At 43.8% G+C, this 22,497-nt stretch overlaps 1 protein-coding gene across 9 annotated transcripts in view; it reads left to right on the top strand.

Annotated features, from left to right (window-relative positions):
- Positions 1–22,497, top strand: part of adgrl2b.1 (adhesion G protein-coupled receptor L2b, tandem duplicate 1) — a 96,702-nt gene that overhangs the window by 50,892 nt on the left and 23,313 nt on the right. For 6 of the 9 annotated variants that reach the window (XM_088311553.1, XM_088311556.1, XM_088311559.1 and 3 more), the window contains exons 6-10: positions 11,367–11,679; positions 13,275–13,375; positions 15,510–15,695; positions 18,844–18,882; positions 21,373–21,556. In XM_088311553.1, the coding sequence (XP_088167679.1) occupies positions 11,367–11,679; positions 13,275–13,375; positions 15,510–15,695; positions 18,844–18,882; positions 21,373–21,556 (823 nt within the window). The remainder of the gene's footprint in view (positions 1–11,366; positions 11,680–13,274; positions 13,376–15,509; positions 15,696–18,843; positions 18,883–21,372; positions 21,557–22,497) is intronic. The other 3 variants (XM_088311555.1, XM_088311557.1, XM_088311554.1) reach the window with 2 other exon arrangements.

Here is a 22,497-nt window from a genome sequence, read left to right on the forward strand (position 1 = left end):
TGCTCCCGTCTGCAACATTTGTGGAGGCCTCTGCAGGAAAAGTGCCGCTCCTTAATGGAGTTGTCCCGTGGTATGGCAGCTCACTTTTCTTCCTCCAGCGTTAGATTTTTGTGTTTTTTTTTGCATGATTTCCTTGTCACTTCCCACTGATACGGTAGACGGAACCTTGAGAGGCACGCGCACGCACCTTCTGCCTGCTTCTGTCTGTGATGTCCCTTTTTGCAAGCATTGGCAAATATTTCTTCGGGGGAAGACAGCAGACAACGCAAGTGTCATGTTGAAGGCTTGTCGGACTCGGGCAGGGTACGCCTTTACCCGTTTATGACATCTTGATCGTTATTTCAAATGTGAGACGCCACATATGCGTGGGAGGGGGGGGGGGGAATGAACATGAGTGTTCTTACTGCTCCGATAGTATCGCGATGATCAACACGGCACGCCGAACAAATAAACGTGTGTTCAGCAATAATTATTAACCTCCTCCCCTGAAAGCCGATGTCTGTCACCGAGACTCACTTGGGGTCAAAGGGCATCCAGATGAAGAAAATGTAGAAGGATGTTAACTGTTAGGTTATCTAGTAACTAGATTATGCGTGTTAATAGGGCTGGGTTTAAAAAATCGATATATTTAGATTTTAATCGAATTTCCTCTCTGCATAGTCCAATATCGGTTCATGTATATATATTTTCTTTTTTTCATTTTGATCGTAAGTGGTGGAAAATGCACTTTTCTGTATCGTAGAGATTGTCATTATGTGTTTGCCTTGGCTTTGATAAAGAAAAGTGTTAGGAATCCAAGCAGAAATGATATATTGACCTCGCAAGGGCGATTGCATGGCCACCAAAATCCTCTTCTTGATTACCATGAGGCAAGCGAGGGAGTCTTCCCAGCTGAGGCTTGGTCCCCATCACATTCCTTAATCCCAGACTCGATCCAAAACCATTAACGTCACCGGTCTCTTGGGCCTTGCATCGCATGCCGGGAATATGTCTAAGACAGGTTATCCTCACCTCCTTTACATCACATTTTCATTGCCATGGAAACGTCAATCCGTCAATGGCACCGCAGGAACTATTTGTTTGTGTGTGTTTGTGTCATTATAATGACTCAGTGTGAGTCGCCCGCTTTGGTTCCGGATCCATTCATTGAAGAATTTTTTTCTAATCAAATATAGCGCGTCAATTTTTGGAGAATTGAAATTGAACGTGACTTTTTTTTTGTGGGAATTTTAATTGTGAAAATTTGGAATCTTTGTTTTTTGTTTGGCAACTTGGCGAATTAAATGAGCTGAATATTTAGAATTTTAAATGGGAAGGCTGTGAATCGGTTTGGTTGAATGTCTCATCGGGAATGAATGTGAAGAGTCATGACAATTGACCCCCCCCCAAAAAAGTTTTAACAATGATCAACCGCAAACAAATTTGACCTATCGTCATTCACTCCAGCCAAAATTCAGTAAATGGCGATAAAATTCCACGAGGCTCCTTCTTTGAAGAGCTGAGAGACGTCATAGGTCGGACTTATTAAATCTGAATTATCTGACTGAGCTCAGCCTGCTCGGTTTCCAAACCTCTTGACCCAACTTGACTTCATAGCAGCACACATTTTTTTTCCATTTCGACGGATCGGCACACTTGCAGGAAGCAGTAAAAGGTGTGAAATTTTGCTGCGTGATTTCAACTGGAAAATCAGCACCAACTGGGACACAACTATATTAGTTGAGTCATTTACTGCCATTGATGGCTAAAGACGACAAAGATCCTTTTTTTTTTTTTAACGATAGTATCAAATGTGTCTGTTTTTGTGGATGCTCGCCATTGTAGGTTAATTTAAGGAACAGAAAAATGACTTCACATCTGCACGATTATTGCAGCAATTATCTGTCCTCACTGAACCGAGCGGAGCAAAAAAAAAAAAATTCTTGACCCGGCTTGACGTCATACTCGCGTATCAGGTTGCGCTTCCACATTACAAAGCGGCACCTCTGGATGCCAGCTGGAAATGCGATTGCCGACGCGGCCTTGTCGAAGGGACTTGTCGGCGACGCCTCAATGGGAGCTGTGTGCTCCTGAACTCTGGCCTCTTGTCAACACATCTGTTTGTTTTCCCGCTGGAGCCTGGAATCCGTCCAGCACCATAACTCCACACGCCCGCCAAGGGAGGGGGAGAGTGGGTCGGGGTCGCCAGTCCCACCACCCCACACAAGTATGGATTAGTGATAGAACGACATGCTTTTTTTTCAGGGCAGATAACCGATATTTCAAGCCGATATTCGTTGGTTGAAAAAAGGGCGAAATGGTGTCAAAATTTAAAAAATAAATAAAATCATCTCAGATATTACAACAACTTTAGTGTTTTGCAACATGTTAAAGCTTTTTTAGATGTTAGAAAATAGAAAACTCAGTTTTAAGAGTCTAACAAATAGTGCATGAAGCTCCCAGGCTCAGCTGGATTTCTTATAGTTCCATGAAAACAAACATCTCTTTAAAGTTTACTACGGCAAATAGTTTTTGACTAGTTGTGAGTTGTGGTAGACTGACGTTTATTAAAATTTGGGCAAAGCCTGTCGCCTTACCTTCCGGGACCTCTCCCGTAGTGCGTGTGCCTCGAGGTGAAAAGCAAACGGGCAACTTATTGCTGATTGGCTGCTTCCAACTGCACAAGGAACCAATCCGATTTTGCTACGGGTGGGACAATCTACTTCTGCATGCAGGGCAATCAGCACATCTGGGAGAGAGAGAGAGATGCAGATAATCGGCAAAATGCCAAATATTGTCCCGGTCTATCACGAGTATGGATCTGCTTTTGCTGAACAAACCAAAGCTTCCATTAAGAGTGTGATAACGTGCATGTTGTGAAGATGGCTCGTAATGAGTTGTTCAGCCTGCTCCACTGTTACCATTCGGAGGTATATGAATGTAATTAACAAGTCAATGATTATAATCACGCCCCTCGTCTCAAAAGAGGCTGCAGGAAGGAAGGAGAAAGAAGAAACTGGCCTTGGCTGAGCTTTTTCCAATGACTGCTTTATGTGCTCTCTCAGCTACTGTTACGCCTCGGTAAACATAAATACCACATTAGCTCGGAGCGCCGGGAACAGTGCATTCCGTCAAAGAAGCCGACCGTACACGCTTCATTATTTTATTCATCCGCCAAAGTCGTAGCGCTACCTTTATCGGTTTAAATAAGAGTTGCGTTTTTGTGACATGCAGTGCCGCCCATTGCATTTTTTTTTATTCTACAGGCATATTCTTGAAATGTCATGAGAGGGAATCTTTGCCTTGGTGGGCCGCCACTTGCAAATAATTGGCACCTTCTTCATCCTTCGGATTTATGGCAGCCGGCGACGTTCCCGTTGAATTGAACGACCTATTCTGCAGGGTAATCTATTGGCGGTGAAATAATGTCGGTGCATGGAACCGAGGAGGCCACTTTAGGCGTAAAGGAAATTAATTGCAGTCGTTAAGATTCATTGACCAATGAAACTCCGAAGTGTCTTTTTCTTTGTTCAAATGTCATAACCATGCCACCTTATGTCGCTTTATGTCACAAAATGCAAAAATGATTGACGCTGGCAACGAATGTGGCTCTTGGAGAGCTTTTTTTTTTAATTTTGCACGGTATCTATTCGCCTGCTAACATATAGGTGATGTAACGCACCACTCATTGGACAAATGTATCATTAGCTTAGCTTTTTGCTGATCCAACTGGCTTATATTTCGGTTGTCCTCTGGCACAGTGATTCCCAACCTTTTTTCCGCCGCGGTCCGGTTCATACAAGTCGATAACTTTTGCTGATCGTCAATCGGTGTTGCGGGGGCGAGGGGAGCTGGCACTTGTTGCTAAGGCTAACAGCTAGCTGCTAGCCAGTTGTAGCCACTAACGCCGGTGACTTGTGCCGGGTCATACTATGACGGCGTAATTAACTAGCGGTTTGTTAGCATCCTAAATTAGCGACTGAATATGATTTCGGGATGGGGTTGCGTTGATGTTGGTGGCAACGATGTCATGTCAATTAAAACTGCGATAAAGCTAGTCACGAGGTTGAACACGGAAGTCAAGGTAGCCGTTACGCCACCACAAGAGCCAACTTCAAAGTAAAAGTTGCCTCAGTCACCCGCATTGGCATCAACGACTCGATGTATTATTTGTTAAACTTGATTTTGAAGTTAGCCATTGCGGAGGTGGCGTGTTCGTGAGTATGTTTGCAGTTTACTTGACATTTTGTTTTGAAATGACGGCGTCGGGACTAGAGACAGGAAAAGAATCCTTAATCATAATTTGAGGACTGGTTTCACCTCAAGTTGCCACACTTGCGATTTACGTGATCCGTGAGTGGTTTCCACTACTTCTGCTGCTATTTTCGTGATTGTCGACAAATCATGTTGCCTTAATGTGATCGCGCCGTTTTATTTTCACCAACCATTCCGCGCATCGTGCCCTGCCCAAACTGTGGCAGGCAAAGATGATCTGCTGCACCACTCGTCACAAGTCCATCATAGATGGATGGAACGGAAAGAAGCCTATCACTTTTCAAAATAAGATAATTATTTAAAAAAAAAAAACAATAATAAAATAAACAATCGTCTCAATTGTTGTTCCGAGTGATACGTTCATTGCGTCGTAGTCTTCACAGACTTGACGAGAGCGCTGACCTCCACCAAGGCCAAACATTGCTGATTTCATCGCCCACCTTCGTGAATACCCGACTTGTGCTGTATTATCTGAGGGATATGTCAGACAATCTTGTCAACAAAAAGAAAAGGGGAAAAAAAACATGACTTGAACTGCACCTTTATCTGTAATCTTAACCAATTTGAATTCACGCTCATTCCTTCCCTATTCATGATCCGCCTTGAACAAGGCTTTCGCATAATTTGTTCGGTGATGACAACAAAATCTCCTTGGCAGAGTTAATCATTGTTCACCTTGTTGCTTTGCAACCGTGGACTCGTCCTAATTCCGCTCTTGATTGATGTGATTAGTCAACATCAGCGTCCGTATCGATCACTCTGCTTATTGTTCCGGGCAGTTCGCACGTAATTAACAAGAAAATGTCTGCAAATGAATTACGAGCACCAAACGGTGCTGATCGATCATTGAACGCCAAAGGCGGGGCGGCGTCTGTGATGTGAGGTGACACAAACTGGTTTGTTTAAAGAAGGAGCCAATCATTGTCAGGATGGTTTCAAACTAACAACTTGAAAAAAAAAATAAAATAAATGAAAATATGTCCAATTCCTGAAGTGCTTGGAAAAAGGTAAAGACATTTTTATTTTATTTTAAATCAGCTTCACAAGTTTATTCAAGAACGCATAAAGTCATATTTGATTATGCTATTTGTTCTTTTTAGTCTGGAAATGTTATTTTTCCTGATTTTGACACCTTTTTTCAACAAACGAACATCGACTTGAAATCTCAGTTATCGGCCTCCATGACTACTCATCATCGGTCTCGTTATCGGCCCTGAAAAAAAGCAGAACCGCTCTATCACTAGTTTCAAACTCCAGTTTGACTTGTCTTGAATCGAAATGCTCCAAAAACTGGCCATTGGCTCAATCTGCCCGTCTGCCGTTGAATAAATACTGAGCCACTATTTGCGGACATCGCTCTCGCTATGTTTTTATTGTGAGTCGCTTAGCATTTTTTTTTCCTTGAATATGCTACGTCTGCAACTCCCCCCCCCAAAAAATTTGCTTTCAGGCATCATAAATTACCCGCGCAAGACACCCGATTCAGGTCCAGCGGAGCTTTTTCTATCTGCTGCTCTTTAAAGAAGTGTCACGACCGTCGGACAGGGCGCTTTTTCATCTCCCGAAATAATATTCCTAAATTAGCAACGTCGTCTCTTTCTGCCTTCGTCGCCGCAAAACCTCGAGTGAAAAGCGGAACGGCGTCAAAGAAAGAGAAAGGCCTGATGTAAAATTCGTGTCTTGTGGGATTTGTTTCGCTGTCATTAATTACCAGCTCTTGCCCGAGGTGAAAAAGGCAAAAAGAGCAACTGTACTTTCTGTTTGTGTCCGCAAATCAAGGCGAGCAAGCGAGCATCTTTACTCCCTCCTGTGGATTCGAACGGCGCTACTTATCTACGTATCATTTTGACTGGAGACATTTGACTTATTAAGGAGGATTTCCATAACTATTTTCCTTTTATTTTCCATTACACAAAGAAGATTAGTCTGGCGAGTGTTTTTTTTTTTTTTTAACTGAATCTAAAACAATTAGAGCAAATTGTTGGGCTTGTCATTTGTCATTTGTTGGCACTAAATAACCATTATTAGTCTGCTTATGAGTCATTTATCCTGCTGTTTGCTCAGACGGGTTGCCAATGTTGACGGCATGTTTGCAATTGGGGAAAATGAAAATGTTATTGTCGCACATGCATCGCACCAAAACAGAAAAGTGCAACATGGATGATTCTGAAAATGTTTTGTCATCATCATAAATGACTCTGGGGCACCATAAAGAGATAAAAAAAAATAATAATAATCATGTGATGTCATGGAAGTCAAACGATTCTCCTTCCTCATATTTGCGTGATGTTTGTCGGCTGTGCGACGCCTACATTATTCACACGTGCTACACGACTGGCCGTGTGTCTTCGGTGTGGTTTTACACGTAGAAGCGTGACTTCGCCGTCACTTGAGAGTGAATGCCGGTAATTGGCGTGGTTCTGTCTATCACATGTCTGTGAGGGCATTTTCATTAGTGATAGACCGATTATCGGCTGGGCCGATATTTGGCATTTTACCGTTAATCGACATCAGCCTTTTTAATAACTTTCAAGGCCGATCAATTAAAAGCTGGTTTATTTTGGCTCGGTGCAGCACACTTCTCTCTCTCTCTCTCTCTCTCTCTGTTGTGCTGGTGGCCCTGCCTGCAGAAGCAGATTGGTCCTGCCCACAGCACCATCTGATTGGTTCCATGTGCAGTGGGTAGCAGCCAATCAGCACTAAGCTGCCTGTTTGCTTTTTCACCTCAAGTCACGCGCACTACCGTAGAGGTCCCGGAAGGTAACGCAACAGACTTTACCAAAATTTGAATAATTTTCAGTCTACTACAACTCACAACTAATAGAAAATATTTGCCGTCGTAAACTTTAAAGAGATTTTTGTTTTCATTGAACAATAAGAAATGCAGCTGAGCCTGGGAGCTTCTTACACTTTTTGTTACGTTTTTAAAATTGGGTTTTCTAAAATCTAAAAAAAATCACTTGAGTTGTTTCATAAACATGTACTTAAAGCCATTTAAACGAAGTCAAGTTTTGGAGTTTTTATTTTAAAAAAAATTCAACAAATAAATATCAGCTTGAAATATCGGTTGTCAGCCCCTCACTAATTGCGATCTGAGCTATCAAAAGGAAATTGCATGTTTGCGGCGTGGCCTTGCTTCACAAATAAGTCGAGTAAGCGAGGTAAATGCGATCAACAACAACGTCTTTAATATAATAGACGCACTCCTGTTTCTTTTACGTCAACTACACTCGAGGGGTTACTCACTTTGCGACACTTCTAATCCTACGTAGGAGACAAAACCACATTTCTTCTTCAGGTCACGATCGAGTTGAAACTGGATCAACAGCGCCCCTGCTGGTGGCTGTCACGTAGCGCACTCCCATTCGGTCAAAATCATTCCACAACGATCGTCCTTCGCAACAACTACAAATGTCCAGACAGTCTGTCATTTCCTGCTTTATTGCACCACATTTCCTAACAAGGGCCAAGATAAAGAAAGCCAACACAGCAGATTATGATTTGTGAGGCTGTATATGTCGAGAGCAATACCGAAGCAAGACCGGGTGATTTCCTTTTATTTCCTCTGCTTGACAGAGTACTTTCGGGTTTTTTTTTGTTGTTTTTTTTTTTCCCTGCTTTCTTTTACAGGTAGTCTGCAATTATATCTTGCTCTTTTATAGACCTCCTTTCAGGAAATCATTTACGCAATCTAAAATACGGGAGTACAGGAAGAACTCTTTCATAAAACACGAGCGCGGTATAAAAATAAAAAGCATTTTGGAGCAGCCCATCGATCGGCGCCGTAAATAGCAGCGGGCCGCCGTTGGTCTCGTACGGTGGACGCATGCGAGGCAGCCGGGCCGCTTACGTCTGCTGCCGAGGTAAAAGAATGCCAAGTATCGACGTATTGTGGAGCCGCACGCGGCGGCGTGCTCACTCATCTCAATCGTTACCTCGCTCATCGAGAGGATGCAGACTCGCACAAATGGAAAAACGACTCGACACGGGAAAACAGAATCGAAAGAGACGTGCAAAGGAGGGCTTTAGGTTGCATGACGGCAAATACGCAGCGACAGAAAATGTGGAATGTTGAAATGCAAGACATTGGCAACTATTCAGACAGAAATTCTGTACAGCGCACGCTCGTGATAGACCGATATACTTTTTTCAGGGCGGAAACCGATTATTAGTAGTCATGGAGGCCGATAGCGAGGTTTCATTATTTGCGATTATTCTCATTTTTGCTCAATTGTTCATTGTTTCATGAACGATATTATTGTCGCCGGCTGGTGGGAATGCATTCGGGTCACTGCCGACATTGTCGCGCAATGGCCCAAGTCTTATTGGGGAAGTGCCTCGGTGACAGAATTTCAGTTCACGGTTGTCATGGAAACGACATCCTTTTTGAAAACTGAGTCGTACATTGCCATGTTGAAACAACGCGGTTGAGATATTTTATTGATGTTTTCATTGTGGATTATTCCAAGTGAGCAAGATTTCTTTATGCTGTTATTGGTAAAAACATTCGATTCACATTTGGCCATTTACTGCTGACATTTTTTTGGGAACCCTTCACAGTTTTATTTGGATCTTGTTCCAATTTGCCGTGATACTTGCTGAAAACTCGACTTGGGCTGAAACATTGTTGTCTTGGAAATTGGAATTCCCACAAAGGACACTCTTTGTTTCTGCTTTGTTGGAAAAATGTTTTTTTTTTTTTTTTTTTAAATAATCAACCGCCTCAAATTCTTGTGTTGAATCAACATGGTGACACTTTTTTTTTCAATTTATTTCTATATTTATTTATATATGTATTTTTTTATTTATCTATTATTTGACCATGTTGATCCCTCTTCATAAAGTTATTGAAACGGGTTGGCCAGTGGGACCCAAAAGGCATCACCAAAAAGTCTGGAGTGTTGACCCTGATTTATCGTGCACTTACATCCTTAACAAGCTCGGCTATTTTTGCCTCGTTATTGTCTCACCTCGTCTCACCCAAGCCTTTATTTTATGCTCTCATCACTTCTAATTGAAGCCTTTTTTTTTTTAACCACGTGAACCCGCGCCCTCTCCGCACGCAACCTTTCATGGCGGCCGCATTCAGCCCAGCCGACCTGCGAGCGTGTGGCTGACACGCACACAATGAGCGAATGAGCGGAAGGTAATTAGCCGCAACTCCCGCCACGTAGAAAGGTCGCCAAGGGGAAATGTCACAATTGCGCCTCTCCATGGGGGCTTTTCTATTTATTTTCCTGCTAGCGAACAGCTGCGGCTTCGTGACCGCCAGCGCCGCCCGCATCGGCTTTGTGTCCTAAACTCATATATTTCGCTTTGAATGACACAGCAAATATTCCCCCTCCCCGCCCGGCTGATTAGCGCCAACGCGACGGTGGGCCTCGGCCCCCAGGAAATGGAGATACGCGCGTGATAATGGAGTGTCAGATAGCATGATATTGCATTTTCGCACAATCGCCGCGGGAAAGCCGAAGACGGCGCCGTCGCCAGACCTCATTGTCGAGCGCGGCTTTTATCTGCCAAAACAATCGTCTTGTTGCGGGTAGAAAAGCGACAAGTGAGCGTCCACGTCTCTTGTCTTGGTATCGGCCAATCCGACGGCTTTCCAGCCTTTTCCCACCCGATTTCGGCTCTCATTTCCTGTTTAACGCGAGGCTCTGCGCAGGTGATAACATCTCATCTCGAAGCACCTGCGCCGTGCGACAAACACCGAGCGTCTCCGCGTGAATGTTGTGCACTGGGAAAGCATAGATTGACTTAATAGTGCGTCTTCATGTTGTTGCCGATTTTTGAGGTTTGTGCCGAGGAGGCTTGCACGGGTGAGAGGGGGTTTCGCCGACCAAGCAACTGCAACATAAAAAAAAAAACGCCGAAAGTAAGCTCACTTTGTCTTCACTGCTGACATTTAATCAATTAAAGGTAGCGAATCTCGTGTTGATTTGGATGTCAAAATGTCTTTTTTATGAATTTAGGGGCGACAAAATGTCAAATGATGGATGGAAGTTATTTACTGTCCTTCAACTTAAAGCGTCCCATCTCGCCCTTCCGAAAATGGGTGATTATCTCGGTTGAAAAACATTCACGAGTGAAGTGTGGATCCAATTTGAAGTCTCTGTTGCGAAGCAAAACAGCAGCACCTACTGACACTTGGAAATGCTCTCTTAATCGTGTTGTGAGATTTGAGAATGATTTGATTTGAACAAAAAAGTTCCAACGGGGGCGGCACGGTGGGCGACTGGTTAGCACGATGGCCTCACGGTGCAGAGGTCGTGGGTTCGATTCCGGCTCCGCCCTTCCTGTGTGGAGTTTGCATGTTCTCCCCGTGCCTGCGTGGCTTTTCTCCGGGTTCTCCGGTTTCCTCCCACATTCCAAAAACAGGCATGGCAGGTCGTTGGAACACTTTGAATTGCCTCTAGGTGTGTTTGTAAGCGCGGATGGTTGTTCATCGATGTGTGCGCTGCGATTGGCTGGCGACCAGTTCAGGGCGACTTTAGCCGAGATTGGCTCCAGCAACCCCCCGACCCTCTTGAGGAGAAGCGGTACAGATAATGAATGGATGATGGTGGTGGTGATTTTTCAAACCGCAATTGGCCATGGTGTTTTACAATCAAGGTGCTTGCACCTTTTATTAAAACAGACAACAATATTCAGCGCTGGTTTATTACGTCATCAATCGGTCCAGTTCGTTAAAAGAAAAAAAAGGGAATTGTATTTGGCGCTGGTTTATTACTACAAAGTAACAACTCTTTGCCATTTTTTTTTCATATAAAGTCACACCAGTTGGCGCTGGTTAATTTAAAGAAGGTATCAAGAGTTGCTGATGTTTTATTAAAAGACGGTCACACCAGCAGGCCTCGCTTTATTCCAACAAGCAAGCATCTGCGCATGTTTATTAAAGCAAAGCAACAAAAGTCAAACAGCCGCAGCGATTGGTCCTGCTTTGCGAGCTTGCCGTCGGCCCTAATTTAGCTCAAAAAAGCAAACGATAGTTCCTGCTTTAGTAAAACAACAGAAACACGTACAAATCAAGGACTCGCTCCTCCGTCGGCCATTGAGCTAAAAAAATAAAGAAATAAAAAATTCCCCTTACAGTGTTGACTTTCCTCACTTTCGGCTCACCAGTTGGCGAATTCCCCATCTCGTCGCCGCCCCCCCGAACCACCATCATGATGGCGGCCACGGCCGCGCCCACGGCAAGGAGCCACGATGATCCCACAGCGGGCGGCGGTGCCGACCCGAGGGACGGCCGGGATCCGTTTGAGGACACGCGCGGCTCGGCGGCGGCGACGGCGCAGGAGCCCACCGTGCCGGAGCTGCCGCCCACGCCCCGACGCTTCTGCGAGGCCGTCCGGCGGCGGACCATCGACTGGCCTCAGACCCACACGGGATCCGCCGTGGAGAGGCCCTGCCCTAAAGGCACCCGAGGTGAGTGGGCCGCATGTGCGATTGTTGAACTAAGCGCAGACGTTTAAGGCTTGATTAGTCTCAAAGGAAGCTTTTCTCCCTCGGAGCTTGTAAATCTATTTTAGGGCCTCTTCTGTTCAAAGAGTAGAGCAGGGGTGACCACACTGCCAGGATGGCCGAGTGGTCTAAGGCGCCGCGTTCAGGACCCAGTCTCCCCAGGAGGCCTGGGTTCGAATCTCGAATTTCCCCATTGTGGGACTAATAAAGGGAATATTATTATTATTATTATTATTATTATTACTTTATCAGCATGCGAGCTACCAAGTCCGAGTCATCTACATATTCATATTCCATATCCATATTTAGTCATAGATTTAATGGAGAATCAAATTTAAATTCTTGATAGCCACAATATATATTTATGAACCATATCGTACCATTAGTGATAGACCGATTAGCCTTGGTTTACTAAAACCAAAAGTAACCACAATCGCCTCTGGTTTCTTCAAACAAAAATAACAATTTGCCACATTTTTTTTTTTTACTCAATTTTCCTCTTTCTACACTTTTACACCGGGGTATTTCTAATCATAAATAATAAGGCATCACCTCCGCCACCCCCACCCAGTTTTACAGTTTAGAGCAGGCTATCAAAAACAAGGCGTGGGGGCCGGATCTGGCCCGCGACGTCATTTTATGTGGCCCGCGGAGATATGAGATGCTGCCATTTATTTGTGACCAATCCTCCCCTTTTAAAAGAAATTGACAAATTGTTGAAGGAACAATTTGTGACCGGCTTCCGATTTCAAAACTGGCTTTCCGTCCATTTGTTGTGTGTTTGTGATCATGCATTTATACGGGTGCACAGTCAGAACGGCCCTCTCAGGGAAACCACAAGGACGGTGCGGCCCGTCCACAAAAATCAACTTGACACCCCTGGTTTAGAACGTTAATGTGTCACTTAAGAAAAATGAATACTTTTAGCTCATTGCAGTCCAGAATTCCCAATTCCCTAAAAAAAAGAAGCAACAGTGCATGGCCCGTAAAGCAGCCGTCTTGCGATAAGCACCATTAATTCCGCTATCTTGGAGTCGTAATTGCGTGAGCGTATCCGCACGCTCATATTAGATAAGAATTAGTTCCAGTTGCTAAAAGTGTCCGACATGAAAGCCGGCAGCGTTGGCGCGCTGATGGCCATTACGCGGCTGGGCTGACGCGCGGCGAGTTACCTTCGCACCCCGTCACACGCACACACTGACAGCGCTGTCAAATTAAAACGCGGCAGATCAAAGAGACTTGTTTTGACTGAGGAGGGTTAAAAAGGGAAAAGGACTACACGTGTTGTCACAGAATAGGCATTCATTAGTCGTAATCCGCTGCTTTTATTCCCACATGTGAGTGCGTCAAATGTGTCTTTACAGGAAACTGGTGGGCTTCGCTTAGAGCGGACTTTGTTCAAGAATCCCTCCTCTATGATTATTTTCCCTTACCTTGCAAAGCTGCCTAGGCTTTAACAATGTTTGGAAATGAACACAAAGTGTGTGTGAGTGAAAGCTAAGCGAGCGCCGCGTTTTTTGGCCTCCCTCCAACGTGTTGTTTGCTCTGTGCTACCGCAGGCGTCGCCTCCTTCCTGTGCACGGTGGCGGGGAGCTGGTGCTCCAAGGGCCCGGACCTCAGCAACTGCACTTCCCACTGGGTGACTCAAGTGGCACAAAAGGTAAGGACAAAAAAAACAATGCTGGTTGCTAAAGATGACTGGAAAAGAAGTAACAGATTTCAACGCTGGAAAAAATATTCAAACAAATACAATTTGTTTTTATCTTAAAATAACTTTTAATTCGCGTAAAGTTTCCTTGTATACAGAAACAGTATTTTGGTGTTTACTTGTTATATACTTAAAAAATTGCCATCGAGCTGTTGTAACATTTAAATAAACAATGTCAGTCGAACGAAGAAGTATATTCACTACAGTATTAGACATTGTAAAATGAGGACTATTTTAACAATGTATTATATTTATATAATAAAATATACTGCATAAAATGATCTTTTTTTTCGATTATGCCAATTTTGTAATCGTTGAGTGTAATAATCGTAATTTAATTTCAATCAATTACCGCGGCATATTGAGCAAATAATTTAATTATATATATAAAATATAAAATAGATTAATTAAAGATGAAATAATTAAATAGTTAATAATAATAAATAAAACCCTCAAAAATGAAAACAATAATAATAATAAAAAAATGATGACAATAAAGTAACAATAATCAATCTGGTTTATGCCCAGGTGTGATTTATAGCAAATTACCAACAACTTAACTTGCTTCACAAAAATTAAATAAATAAATACAAATTTCGACCTGTTAAGGCCACGGTACTTGTTTGCGCTTAGCGAAGGTACGCTAAACATAACAGCCAAATATATTACAATTCTAATAATAAAGTCTTTCCATTGGAAATGATCCTATTATTGATCATTTGTCCCAACTCGTCTTCCTCTTTCCATCAGTGTCAAAGTTTAAACGCGACTCTCGTTACTTTCAACTTACTTTGATACTAGCGTCATTGTGACCCTTTAAGGCCACCGTACTTGCAAACATCTGAGGACAATAAATTAGCGATCTCGCTCGCTACAAACGAGCGAGGCTGTCTGGAGTCAAGGCGGCAGTCGTTTGGCGGCGACAATCAAAGCCCGACAGTTTATTTCTTCAGTGATTTGCCTCCTTTGATTTCCGACAAAACAATGCACAAAGCGCCACGCTTGCGATGGAAGCCGCGGTGGGAAAAACACGTCCCGAACGTCGCAAGTTCACACCGAGTTCCTGGGCGCTGTCAAGAAACATTTTCGGCAAACACAATAAATGGAAAGCGCGCTCCCGTCCCACACGAAGCGGCGGATTTAAGGAACGTTGGGGATGGTGGGGGGAGAATAGCGAGTCCTAAAAAAATTCCATTTGTATCTCGCAAACATTTCTGACGCCAGTTTCTTTTCATGTTGCCGAGAGTTTAGCAGATGCGAAATAAATCGTGAATGCTGACAACGGCTTCAAAGCTCACTTTGGAGAAACAACAAAAACTTTTAATTGCCCGGGAAATTTAGTTTTTATGTCACTGGAGAGGACATATTTGCACGTGAAGAGCTTCCTCGCCGTACTTTGCAGGAATAAACCAGACCGGAATGTTGTTACGTTTCTTAACAGACGAATTTCTGTTACTTTGTTGTAATAAACCAGAACTGACGATTATTACTTTGTTATAATGGACCAAGGACAGTTTTTGTTACTTTGTTTTTAGAAACCAGAGCTGACTGGTGTTACTTTGTTGCAATAAACTGCTACTCTGAAAAAACCGATAATAGATCAGGCCTGATCATTCATTGATTTTATTTATTTATTTATTTATTTTAAATGTTTTTTGCGGTGGTCCACTTTTTTTTAAACACTTAATGGTTGGCTTATTCAAGAAAAAATAGCAAAAATACACTTCTAACTGATGACCATTAATTGCAATGGGCTAAAAAAAATAATATTTTTTTTAAAAATAATGGCAGGCTTATTCAAGAATTTTTATTTTTTTTTTGTAGGTGCGTTAAAAAAATAAAAAATAGCAAAAATACACCACTGACGGCCATTATAATTGCAATGGGGTAAAAACATGATTTTTCTTTTTTCATGTCTGCTCGACTTTGTGATAATGAATCGGAGTGCACATGCGGCAGACCTTTATTTGTGTCGGTCCGCAAGCAAGCAGCCCAAACACAATGTGGCAACTCACGCGAGCGCCCGCCCCCCCCGCTAGTAGCATTAAACTCTGCCCTCCCTCCACCCATGCGCCGGCACATCCAGATCCGAAGCGGCGAGAACGCGGCCAACCTCGCCAACGAGCTGGCATTCAACACGCGGGGCCCCGTGTTCGCCGGTGACGTGAGTTCCTCGGTGCGACTCATGGAGCAGCTCGTGGACATCCTGGACGCTCAACTGCAGGAGCTCAGGCCCAGCGAGAAGGACTCGGCAGGACGCAGCTTCAACAAGGTACTGTGACGCCTTATCCTTTTTATGGCCCATTGTGACCACCCCAGCGGGGCTAAACGGCAGGACGCCGGGCGATAAATCCAAATCCAAGGCGGCGCGTGCCCTCGCTTTACATACAAGCACACACTTGAAGAATAACAGCGTAGACTGCGGGAGGCGGATCAGGGGATGCCGAGTCCTCTGCTGCTGAAACTCATTCGCTGCCATTGACGAATATAATATAGTTTACAATTGATCTAAAACGGACCCAACTGGCTCACTGTTCGACATTTTGCTACGTTGACACCAAATGGGTTTGAGCGTTCCGCTTCGCTCCATTTGCTGCCGTTTGACCGTGGACGTGTTGTCCACAACGCAACATGCCCATTCGTGCTCACGAGGCTTCGCTTTGTGACGACGACAGCGTTTTTGGTAGCAAACAATGAAAAAAGTTTCGACATTGCTGTGCTAAAGCTAATGTAAGGTCATGCTGTTGCCGTGGTGAGTTTCAACAGCTGTTAAAAAAAAAAAAAAGAAATGGCTTATTAAATTGAATGGTTAAAAAAAAACAAAACATTTACTTTGTTGTGATGAACCAGATAATATATCAGGCCAGATTGCCGTTGCAGCTGTCATATTAATTATTTTTTTTCATAATTTTTTTTTTTTCAATATTTGCAAAAATATTTGCAATTTTTTTTTTTTTTTTTTTTGGTGTTTCACTCCAAGTCCCATCGCTACAAATGCAGAAACACTCGCAGCAGAGTTGCAGTAAAGGTAACATTACAACCTTCACAGTGCAAGGAGCCATAATTGGTTACACAAAAAAAAAAAAAAACTCCCAACGCCTTACTATAAAGCTGTAGAAACTTGTTTCGCTCCATACAAGACGCCAACGATGCCATCTAATTTATTCCCGCTCTTTATAGTACAAAGAACCACATTTAGTCCCACCCAAAATGGACACGGAAGGAATTAAAAACGGTCTGATTTCTCCCAGCCCAATAGAAATAATTCTAACGTGGAACGTTTATTCCAAAGCGCCATTTTTTGATTGCTTCAACTTGCGAACGCTCAATCCTGTGGGAATTCAACACCCGTCTATTTTCAAAACATCCCCTCACTGAATGATGTGGAGCCGCAAGAACGAGCATCAAACGTTCAGCGAGCGCCCGTGATGTTCCGCCACATGGCGAGATGATTGACAACCGCGAAGACGCGAATTGTTATTCCGACGGAAACAAAATGTTTTGCACCCGGCGACGCCCGCTTGTTTGCGGGATCGCAGCTCGTGGGCGTTTTTCCAATCTAGTGAGATGAGAAGGCGCGACAAACTAGAAATTTGCTGATTATTAAATACTTAAAAACGCGGTTTAGAAATTATTATGCAAATTGTGTTTTCTACAATTTTTAAAAATGGTCGACCTGGACGCAAAGTCGGATAGTTTTTAAGTCATTATAATTTCTCAGCGAAATCAGATCAGAAATCTTTGACAATGCGTCTGATAATAGTTCAGAAAATATGATACTCGGAGTGTCACCAAAAATTGGAGCTAGCGACCCGGTGAGATGTCGTCATCGTCGTCCATTTTTTCGTAAACAGTTTTTGTTGAACCTTGCTTGTGAGTTATTTGCTATTTCCTGCCCGATAACAACGATGATATATCATCTCCATCCGACTTAAAGGCTCCATTTTTAAAAAAAAAAGCACAATTAATTTGCATATTCATGGCCAGCGACACCAGGACACGATGCATAATTCCTGCATTTTGTTCCTGTTGGGTCCATTTTTCTCATTCCGCTCTCGATAGTTTGTCCTCAGTATGCTGATCTTGCACAATTCAAGTCAAGTCAAGTCAATTTTATTTGTATAGCCCTTAATCACAGACAGTCTCAAAGGGCTTTACATAGCCACAATCGACATCCCCGATCTTAACCCCCAGGAGGGCAAGGAAAAACTCACAAAACCTCATTAGGGGAAAAGTGAGAAACCTTGAGAAGGGACCACAGATGGGGGAATCCCCCTTCCAGGATGACCAGGCTGCAATGGATGCCAACTGGGCAACATTTGGCACATACAATGATGCTATGCAATAATAGATGAGATAATATAAGAGTCAATTGAATGAAGTGCTGCAGGAAGATGACTTCAGTGGAGTGGGTCCTCATCCAGGGCCGTAATATCCATGGCAGCATATCCGAAGATGAGCCTTCGATCTTGTACCGGTCAGTTGGTGTAAATTCAGTACAGCCACTTCCAAGTGAATCGCCATCACCTAATTCGGGGAATTGGGAACAGAAAAGAAAGAACAGAAATAGCAAACAGGCCAACAAGTAGTTCAATGAAGTGCTGAAATATAAGGAAATCAGAAAAGGCGCTGCATGAAGACGACTTCGGCAGAGCAGGTCCCTTCCCGGTTCGTCAGTGCCGTAATCTTCAAAGCATGTCCCCATCACCTAATTCCCAAGCAGGGGAAGGAGGGGGCAGAAAAGAGAAGAAGCGGCAGTAAACAGGCCAACAAATAATTAAATTAGATGCTAAAGTATATAAATAAATTGATCAAATGTCGCGCTGCAGGAAGACGACATCACTGGAACAGGTGCATGCCCAGTTGGTCAATGCCTTAAACTTCCTAGTGGGTCACCGTCACCTAATCCCCCAGCCGGGGGAAAAGGGGGCAGAAAAGAAAACAAAAGAAAAAAAAAGCGGCAGTAAACAGGCCAACAAATATTTCAGCTAAATGCACAAGAGTATAAATGCGTCTTTAATAGTGTTTTGAACAATTAATTGCGTCACGGCGAACTTTTATACTTTCAACTCCAAAAGTGCATTTTTATCTTGTTGTGTTTCCTATTCCTTGTTTGTGATTTGAGTCGCCGAGAGCCGCAAAGGGAGTTTGTCGTGGATTTTCCTCTCCTTGGCGGAAGGTCCAAATAATCACATGGCACTTTGTTTATCCCAATTCGGAACCTCCGCACCTGCTTTTTTCTTTCCCTCGTTTCTCACATCCTGGTGTGAAGAGGTGTCACATTGCGTTGAGATGATCTCTCCCTCTCTTCTTCTCATTAGCACTTGTAATTTATGGTAAGTGGCCTCAATTGCCACTTCCTGTTTCTCACTACTATCTTTCTTTTGTGTGTGTGTGTGTGTGTGTGGGGTGGGAAAAAGCTTCAAAAGCGGGAGAAGACGTGCAGGGCGTACATGAAGGTACAATCAGAGAGCCTTTGCATTGTTTTTTTTTGTTTTTTTCACCTTGATCCCTTTCGGCTTATTTTGCAGCATGCATCCAACATGTCGACTGTGTAACGTCCTTGATTGTTTTACACTCTGTGCGCTTGGCTTAATTACCCCCCCCCCCTTCCGTGAACTCTTTCCATCTGCGAATGTCACTATCCTTCCAACTTTGTCCTCCTCTGTGCTATCACTCCATCTTTCTTTCATTTCTTCTCTCACGCTCGCTCTTAAAATTCGCTTTCTCACAGCGACTCGCTATACGTCGTGTGAATAATTGCCTTCCCACGGTCGTAATTGCACCTCCCTGTCAGCCACAAGTGTGATCAAAGTGGCATCGTGCTTCACTTTTCACTCGCTTACATGATCGAATTCATCTCATCTCCCATGTGCCCCCCCCCCCGTCTCGCACCCGTAGCATCAAATAAAATGAAAAATTGTCCTCGTGTTGCAATGGCTGTGATTAATTTCTGAGGCCAATAGAATGTTTGTGTTTAAGAAAAAAAAAAAATTCAATGAAGTAAAAATCAGACGTAAAAACGAAGAGAGGAGAGGCCAGGAATGGAGTCAAGCGCTCCAACGGCGAGCAGCAGCATTTTGGACCGACTGGAGACGCCAAAATGAAATGTCATCCAGCTGAGATTTAACAATCTCCGCCGTAAACCAACACAGCGCAGCTCAGCTTCTGGCGCGCAGACGTTGGCGGTACAAACTGTTTGAGTCATTTGAAATGGCATCGCACAAATATGAAAGAGCAGGAAAGCAAAATCGAGCGCGGTGATTACGCAACTTCCAACTGCTTTTCAGCAGCCTCTCGTGGGCTCTTCAGAGGGAGCCGAGGACATATAAAATTCCGTTTATGTTTTTTTTAAACATCATAATCTTTCAGTAAACAGTTATACTCGTCATTTTCTGTATGGTGTAGCGCCCTAAAGAAGAAGACAAACTTCATCAGTTCTTGCTTGAAAAAATGACATCCGCCCAAATATTACACTTCCTTGACGCCAACACAACGCAATCAAATGATGATTTATTTCTTTGATTTAATGACTGCATTGATCTGAAAAGCATCATGCTGTGATTTAACGGAACGTTTCCCAAACTTAGGGTTGAGGGCCCCAAATGGGTCACGGGTCCATTTGGCGTGGCCCGTCAAACGGCGTGAACTATTCCATCGCTCGGAAACAAACGCACAAATTCTTGGCGAAGCGCTTTTTGATTCATACGTGGTGTGTTCTCGATCATTATCTTTGAAAATGATGTTTAAAAAATGCTTCAGGTTTCTCGAAGATTACGAGAAGGGGGCGGGGGGCACGCTGTGAATCCACCTGGTTGTCTCAAAGCTTGTAATCAACCCTGACTCTCGTACACGCACGCACAGCAAATATCTGGATCCAGTCGGAGTTAATCATTCATTATTAGCGAAGACTTTTGGGAGCGCCGCATCTTCATTATTCCGGAAAACGGATGCGAGTGTCTGTGGTCATTTGAGTGTTTTGGATAATCACAGTCATGACTAATTGGCATTACGAGCGAGGTCCTCCTGCGCTTAATTACCATTATTGTGATGCGCCCGCTGGGACTAATGGCACCGAACGATAATTTGTGACTCGCGCCCGCCAAGGTGGAATTTTTGGGAAGTGGCCGAATGCCCGTGAGCAATGTCGACGTGTCATGCGGTCAGTTTAATATGAATATATGATTGAAAGTTCAATCTTAATGACACTAAAGATCACAAAATAATCAATAATAACAAGAGAAATGGTTGCAACCACAATAAATTATCTGCAAAAAAAAGAAAAACAATCATCACATCATCGACTGTTTTCAATTTATGCGATGACACCTCTCCCCAATTCTTAATGTTTGTAATGTGTTGTTTGATCTTATCGCCTGTTACTCACGGTAACGACAATCGAAACAAAGGCGGGGGCGAGGGGGGGGGGGGCGTTTAGTCGTGAACTAGAGCTGCCCGGGTCAGCCATGTTTTATCAACGTATGATCCATGCGTGGAATGTTTAGTTTACTTGCAGCTTATCACAAAGCAGGAAATGAAAGGATTGACTTTGAAAACGAGGCCATTTTCTTTCCACCGTTTTGTCTCGGTCTGCCACTTTGGACGCGGATTTGACGATAATGCCCGTCTTCCTTGGGGGGAAAATAGCTTTCAAGGTCACGACGGCCACACGAATTTTTTTTTTTTTCCGACTAGTTTGGAAAAACATTTATTATTATTCAATAAAGTAAAAGAGAGAGGGAAACAGACGCTTTTTTTTTTTTTCCTCCTCTCTTCAGATAAATGTTGAGCCCTGAACATCCATCACACGTCGGGTCATAATTTTGTCGATACATCAGCTGTTGTCACTGTCGGCCACGCATGCCCTTTTTTATCGTTCACCCACAACCCCCCTCCCTTGCGTTATTAAATGTGCGTGGCTGACATTTGACGCGTATCCATGGTTACAGGCCATCGTGGACACCGTGAACAATCTCCTGAAGCCCGAGGCGCTGAAGTCGTGGCGAGATATGAATTCCACGGAGCAGACGCACGTCGCCACCATGATGCTGGACACCCTCGAGGAGGGGGCCTTCGTCTTCGCCGAGAACCTCATCGAGCCGTCCATCGTCAAAGTGCCCGCCGAGAACATCGGTAAGTGGCGCGCCAATCAGCGAGAACGCCCGTCACTCGCAACTTGTCGTGCCGGCTGGCCGAGCGCCGTGTTTAAGCGAGAGGAAATGTCTCCGCCGCTTGAAGACGAGCATAATCCTCCTCGCGGCCCTTTTTTTTTTTTTTTTTTTGTCAGGTCAGGTCAGCCTTCTTCCTCATTGATTTTCAATCAGAAAAGTGGCGTGGCGGAGCTGGCTGAACCGGTAACAGACTCCCAGGCCTTCAAAACAAAGACGGCCGTTGAAGGACATTGTTCCACTCTCATAGCTGAGAGTTACTCGAGCCGATTGGCCCTCTTTGTCCCCGCCCGAGCTCTGATTAATCCTTTTTTTTAATGAGCTCTGGGCAGTTCTTAGGTTTCTCTGAAGTAACGAGAAACCTCAGTCGACAAAAGTTGAATTTCAGAGTCCAGGGCCCCCGACAGGTTTCTCATGTTTGAAATGGCTGGGTTTAAAAAAAAAAAAAAAAAAAATCGAAACATCGTTTTGAATTCCATTTTCCTCTTCATAGCTCGATATGAGTTCATAAAAACTTCTATCAATACTTTTAATTATGTCTTTTTCCCCATCATACTTCATGTGTCACGTGAGATTTTGGCACTTAATTTTTTTTCATTCAGCATTTCATGTTTGATGAAACAACTCGGCCCACCGTGCTGTCGTGTTGTCAAGAGCTGTATTTACTTCAGTCGACGACGCGGCTCTCGACTCACTTTACGATTCCCAAGTGTGCCCCGGTGAGCTGAAGTGAACATATCATATCCGACCTCCTTTCAGAGGGTGGAAAGAAGTGAGCGCGGCTGCTCGTATCCAATTAGCCGGGTGGCCCAAACAACACCTCCGGCCCGGCGTAAGCAACACCGGAGACTGGGTGAATAAGCGCAGAGCTTGAAGCACAAAAAAAAAAATCAAGCCGGACAGCCA

Source organism: Idiotropiscis lumnitzeri, chromosome 12 (assembly GCF_059441095.1).
Source record: "Idiotropiscis lumnitzeri isolate Australia: NSW breed Sydney's pygmy pipehorse chromosome 12, RoL_Ilum_1.0, whole genome shotgun sequence".
In the NCBI taxonomy this organism is placed as follows: Eukaryota; Metazoa; Chordata; class Actinopteri; order Syngnathiformes; family Syngnathidae; genus Idiotropiscis; species Idiotropiscis lumnitzeri.